This window comes from Gymnodraco acuticeps, unplaced genomic scaffold (genome assembly GCF_902827175.1).
Source record: "Gymnodraco acuticeps unplaced genomic scaffold, fGymAcu1.1, whole genome shotgun sequence".
Taxonomy (NCBI): Eukaryota; Metazoa; Chordata; class Actinopteri; order Perciformes; family Bathydraconidae; genus Gymnodraco; species Gymnodraco acuticeps.
The window spans coordinates 28,340-35,201 of NW_022991126.1; the positions used below are offsets into that span (position 1 = coordinate 28,340).

The 6,862-nt window shown below is 36.1% G+C and overlaps 1 protein-coding gene across 1 annotated transcript; it reads right to left on the reverse strand.

Annotated features, from left to right (window-relative positions):
• Positions 1 to 1,651: 1,651 nt before the first annotated feature.
• Positions 1,652 to 2,006, reverse strand: rnaset2l (ribonuclease T2, like; the record flags this gene model as incomplete). Its single annotated transcript, XM_034237176.1, is given in 1 exon segment — positions 1,652 to 2,006. A coding segment is annotated over 1 exon segment (176 nt), but the record flags the coding sequence as incomplete, so codon positions are not given.
• Positions 2,007 to 6,862: the final 4,856 nt, after the last annotated feature.

Consider the following 6,862-nt stretch of genomic DNA (forward strand, 5'->3'; position numbering starts at 1 on the left):
GAGCGAGGAAATGAAAAATAAGAGAAGTGAGAAGGGGCCCAGGTATGCTGGAGATTGCAACAGGCCTTCGGCGGCACTCGATGACGTAGTATCCTTGAAATATTGGCTTGGAAGCCAGAATCCTCGAGATTGAGAAACGGCCCGCTCCTCACAGCAGCGAGCCTCTGGTCCCGCCGAGAGTGTGTGAGGAAGTCCGCGGATTGGTCCAAACGTTACGTTACGTCACTATACCCAAGAAGTAAACAATGGAAAAAGAGAGATCCCCAACGAGGCGTTCTGGGGCAGCAGACAGGTCTTCTCTGTGTTAGAGTTTTACTCCCTACAGGGTGCACTTTGAGGGTTTGTGACTGCAGACCGTTCACATGCAGAACAACCTTCATAACACAAGGGGACGGGTGATAACCGGAAAAGCATGACATGGGACCTCTAAGACTGTTTATATAATTTCTTGACATTTTTCACAATTGAAACAAAAAAAGTACTCTTTTTTTTACAAATCTTTTGGGGATATTTAAAAAATGTTCACACTTTTTTGACATTTCGCTCTTCTATTTTTCACACGTTTTTAGGACATGTTATCCTCACATTTCCAGAGCTTAGCAAAGTCCAAAAGACAACATTTAAAACTCACATTAAGTTTGATCCCAGTGGTTCCCAACCAGTTTGGGGGGGCGCCAAAGATCGCAGGGGGGGCGCCAGGCCTCAGATGATTTGAGGCCAAATATCATATTTAGACTTTTTTTTTTTTTACATATAATTGTAAGGCAATACATGATTGTCACTAAAAGCCTTGTCTCTACATTACAATAACATATACAAAATAATTGATTAATTAATTTTAATAAAAATTCAAGTGAGTATTAAAGGCATAAAAAGACAGAAATGTATAATTATTTCTATAGAAATGTTTCTTCTGCCCGTAAAGTGTCCAAACCAGGCTTTTCTGGATAAGCGCATTTTTAAAACAGTCATTGTCCATGCCGGGTTCAGTTGGATTATTTGTCACAGTTGCTCCGATCAGATCGGTCTCCTCCATTTTGTAGATTATTTACGACTTTTGAATCCACATCGGCAAAATCCGGCTTACTTTGAGCACGTGTTTTAAACAGTTTCATCCCTTTGTGAATTGTTTCCACTTCTGCGCCGTCCTTTAATTTCTTCATACAGCGGGAATCCAAATGAATGAATCCTGAGTCCAATAACCATCAAAGTCACTCCAACAGTGCTCCTTGATTACGCTTTCATCCTCCTTTAACAACATACTTCACATTCATCCAGTTTGTGACAGAAGTTGTAGCATTTTGAGACTTTTAAACTTTAATTACCGCTGTTGCTGTTGTGTGTGTGTGTGTGTGGGGGGGGGGCGCAACTTCCAACAGGAGTCATTTGGGGGGGGCTCTTGGGAAAAAAGGTTGGGAACCCCTGTTTTATCCAACCGAATACTCTGCTTTAAACTTTATGTTTTGGCGTGTGGCTTTTAAAGAAAGGTCAAACACTCAACAATAACTTCCATTACATTTCTACACATGTAATAATGGATAACATACAAAGGTTACAGGTAGACTTTGTTTCTCCCTTTTTAAGATATCTTTTTTACATATTTTCTTGACATTTTTCACAATTAAACTAAAAAACACTCATTTTTCACACATCCTTTGGGAGATATTTATCATTTGTTCCACACTTTTTTGAAATGTCTGTCGTCTATTTTTAGGACATGTTATCCTCACTTTTCCAGAGCTTAGCAAAGTCCAAATACAACATTTATAACTCACATCATGTTTTATCCAACCGAATACTAATAATGGACAGCATGTGTGAAGGCTCCTGTTATCCGCAGGGGGTCTGGGGCTGCTGGTGGTCGATGGGGAAGTAGTAGAAGGGGGTGTCGGGGGGGCAGGGGTGACCGTGAGGTGGGGGCGGTTTAGTGTTGCCATGGTGATCACAGCCCACCGTCAGGTTGTGAGAGAGCGGGACCTTCACCTGGAACCATACCTCCCTCTCCTGGGGGGGGGGGGGAGAAGCATGTTTATTACTACTATTATTACTACTAATACCTACTACTGCTACTACAACTACTACTACTACTACTACTACTACTAATATTACTACTACTACTACTACTACTACTACTACTACTACTACAACTGCTACTACAACTACTACTACTACTATTACTACTACAATTATTACTACTATTATTACTACTATTATTACTACAGTACTACTACTATTAGTACTACTACTACTGCTACTATTACTACAGTACTACTACTGCTACTATTGCTACTAATACACCTATTACTACTACTGCTACTTCTACAATTACCACTACTACTGCTAAACTACTACAACTACTACTAATATTATTACTACTATTACTATTACTACTACAGCTACTACTACTGCTACTGCTATTACAACTACTATTACTACTACTACTAATATTATTACTACTATTATTACTACTACTACAATTATTACTACTACTACAACTACACAATTGTAATTGTGTATGGCTACTGTAATTCAGGAGCTTTTTCAGGTTTGACATAGCAACATACTTTACAGTGACTTGTGTATTACTTGTTATGGAATACTTTACCATTACTTTTAAAATATTTTACTTTTTGTATTTTACTTTTTAACACTACTATAGTGTGACATCGACTATACTATGACTTTTTTCATGACTTGTTGCAGAGTGCGGCTTTTTATCCCTCTTAATTGTTTTCTACGACCATAAACAAACTATTACGTTTTAATGGCACACTAGACAATGACTTTCTTTAAAACTTTATATAAATAACTTTCTTTAAACATTTTATTATTCTTTAATACCATATGATACTAGGACTTTGTAATGGCTCCGATAAAAGCCCACAATACTGAGCTGATGTTGATCAGGAGGTTCACAGAGAAGCAATAGCCGCGTTCACACCGCAGTACTTTTCCCACTTTAGCTCCGATATGTTGCGTTCACACCAAAAAGAGCCGGAACTCAAATGAGTTCATCAGAACCTTTTTACCCCCTTTTCCGTCCCTGCTAGAGAGCAGGTACTTCCTGGGAGAACAAGGTTCCTATTTCTGATTGGCTGGGCGGATTGCATTACATGACATTGTTCAAAATGTAAGAAGTAGAAAGTACAGGTATTTGGGTTCAACATGTGAGAAGTAGAAAGTACAGGTATTGGGTTCAACATGTGAGAAGTAGAAAGTACAGGTATTTGGGTTCAAACATATAAGAAGTAGAAAGTACAGGTATTTGAGTTCAACATGTGAGAAGTAGAAAGTACAGGTATTTGTGTTCAAACATGTGAGAAGTAGAAAGTACAGGTATTTGAGCTTTCAACATGTAAGAAGTAGAAAGTACAGGTATTTGAGTTCAGCATTGAGAAGTAGAAAAGTACAGGTATTTGAGTTCAACATGTAAGAAGTAGAAAGTACAGGTATTTGTGTTCAACATGTGAGAAGTAGAAAGTACAGGTATTTGAGTTCAACATGTAAGAAGTAGAAAGTACAGGTATTTGGGTTCAACATGTAAGAAGTAGAAAGTACAGGTATTTGAGTTCAGCATGTGAGAAGTAGAAAGTACAGGTATTTGAGTTCAACATGTGAGAAGTAGAAAGTACAGGTATTTGTGTTCAACATGTGAGAAGTAGAAAGTACAGGTATTTGAGTTCAACATGTAAGAAGTAGAAAGTACAGGTATTTGAGTTCAGCATGTGAGAAGTAGAAAGTACAGGTATTTGAGTTCAACATGTAAGAAGTAGAAAGTACAGGTATTTGGGTTCAGCATGTGAGAAGTAGAAAGTACAGGTATTTGTGTTCAACATGTGAGAAGTAGAAAGTACAGGTATTTGTGTTCTACATGTAAGAAGTAGAAAGTACAGGTATTTGGGTTCAACATGTGAGAAGTAGAAAGTACAGGTATTTGGGTTCAACATGTGAGAAGTAGAAAGTACAGGTATTTGGGTTCAACATATAAGAAGTAGAAAGTACAGGTATTTGAGTTCAACATGTGAGAAGTAGAAAGTACAGGTATTTGTGTTCAACATGTGAGAAGTAGAAAGTACAGGTATTTGAGTTCAACATGTAAGAAGTAGAAAGTACAGGTATTTGAGTTCAGCATGTGAGAAGTAGAAAGTACAGGTATTTGAGTTCAACATGTAAGAAGTAGAAAGTACAGGTATTTGTGTTCAACATGTGAGAAGTAGAAAGTACAGGTATTTGAGTTCAACATGTAAGAAGTAGAAAGTACAGGTATTTGAGTTCAGCATGTGAGAAGTAGAAAGTACAGGTATTTGTAGTTCAACATGTGAGAAGTAGAAAGTACAGGTATTTGTGTTCAACATGTGAGAAGTAGAAAGTACAGGTATTTGAGTTCAACATGTAAGAAGTAGAAAGTACAGGTATTTGAGTTCAGCATGTGAGAAGTAGAAAGTACAGGTATTTGAGTTCAACATGTAAGAAGTAGAAAGTACAGGTATTTGGGTTCAGCATGTGAGAAGTAGAAAGTACAGGTATTTGTGTTCAACATGTGAGAAGTAGAAAGTACAGGTATTTGTGTTCTACATGTAAGAAGTAGAAAGTACAGGTATTTGAGTTCAACATGTAAGAAGTAGAAAGTACAGGTATTTGAGTTCAGCATGTAAGAAGTAGAAAGTACAGGTATTTGTGTTCAAAATGTGAGAAGTAGAAAGTACAGGTATTTGTGTTCAACATGTAAGAAGTAGAAAGTACAGGTTTTTATTGTTCAAAGTGTAAGAAGTAGAAAGTACAGGTATTTGTGTTCAACATGTGAGAAGTAGAAAGTACAGGTATTTGAGTTCAACATGTAAGAAGTAGAAAGTACAGGTATTTGAGTTCAGCATGTGAGAAGTAGAAAGTACAGGTATTTGAGTTCAACATGTAAGAAGTAGAAAGTACAGGTATTTGAGTTCAAAATGTAAGAAGTAGAAAGTACAGGTATTTGGGTTCAGCATGTGAGAAGTAGAAAGTACAGGTATTTGTGTTCAACATGTGAGAAGTAGAAAGTACAGGTATTTGTGTTCAACATGTAAGAAGTAGAAAGTACAGGTATTTGAGTTCAAAATGTAAGAAGTAGAAAGTACAGGTATTTGTGTTCAACATGTGAGAAGTAGAAAGTACAGGTATTTGTGTTCAACATGTGAGAAGTAGAAAGTACAGGTATTTGTGTTCAACATGTAAGAAGTAGAAAGTACAGGTATTTGAGTTCAACATGTAAGAAGTAGAAAGTACAGGTATTTGAGTTCAGCATGTAAGAAGTAGAAAGTACAGGTATTTGTGTTCAAAATGTGAGAAGTAGAAAGTACAGGTATTTGTGTTCAACATGTAAGAAGTAGAAAGTACAGGTTTTTATTGTTCAAAGTGTAAGAAGTAGAAAGTACAGGTATTTGAGTTCAACATGTAAGAAGTAGAAAGTACAGGTATTTGAGTTCAACATGTGAGAAGTAGAAAGTACAGGTATTTGAGTTCAACATGTAAGAAGTAGAAAGTACAGGTATTTGGGTTCAACATGTGAGAAGTAGAAAGTACAGGTATTTGTGTTCAACATGTAAGAAGTAGAAAGTACAGGTATTTGGGTTCAAAGTGTAAGAAGTAGAAAGTACAGGTATTTGTGTTCAACATGTGAGAAGTAGAAAGTATAGGTATTTGTGTTCAAAGTGTAAGAAGTAGAAAGTACAGGTATTTGTGTTCAAAGTGTAAGAAGTAGAAAGTTCAGGTATTTGTGTTCAAAGTGTAAGAAGTAGAAAGTACAGGTATTTGTGTTCAACATGTGAGAAGTAGAAAGTACAGGTATTTGTGTTCAAAGTGTAAGAAGTAGAAAGTAAAGGTATTTGGGTTCAACATGTAAGAAGTAGAAAGTACAGGTATTTGGGTTCAACATTGTAAGAAGTAGAAGAAAGTACAGGTATTGGGTTCAAACATGTGAGAAGTAGAAAGTACAGGTATTTGTGTTCAACATGTGAGCAGTAGGAAATATACAAGGTATTGTGTTCAACATGTAAGAAGTATAAGTACAGGTATTTGTGTTCAAACATGTAAGAAGTAGAGAAAGTAAGGTATTTGGGTTCAACATGTGAGAAGTAGAAAGTACAGGTATTTGTGTTCAACATGTAAGAAGTAGAAAGTACAGGTATTTAGGTTCAACATGTATGAAGTAGAAAGTACAGGTATTTGTGTTCAACATGTAAGAAGTAGAAAGTACAGGTATTTGTGTTCAACATGTAAGAAGTAGAAAGTACAGGTATTTAGGTTCAACATGTATGAAGTAGAAAGTACAGGTATTTAGATTCAACATGTATGAAGTAGAAAGTACAGGTATTTGTGTTCAACATGTGAGAAGTAGAAAGTACAGGTATTTGTGTTCAACATGTAAGAAGTAGAAAGTACAGGTATTTGGGTTCAACATGTGAGAAGTAGAAAGTACAGGTATTTGTGTTCAACATGTAAGAAGTAGAAAGTACAGGTATTTAGGTTCAACATGTATGAAGTAGAAAGTACAGGTATTTGTGTTCAACATGTAAGAAGTAGAAAGTATAGGTATTTGTGTTCAACATGTATGAAGTAGAAAGTACAGGTATTTAGGTTCAACATGTATGAAGTAGAAAGTACAGGTATTTGTGTTCAACATGTGAGAAGTAGAAAGTACAGGTATTTAGGTTCAACATGTAAGAAGTAGAAAGTATAGGTATTTGTGTTCAACATGTAAGAAGTAGAAAGTATAGGTATTTGTGTTCAACATGTATGAAGTAGAAAGTACAGGTATTTGTGTTCAACATGTAAGTAGAAGTAGAAAGTATAGGTATTTGTGTTCAACATGTATGAAGTAGAAAGT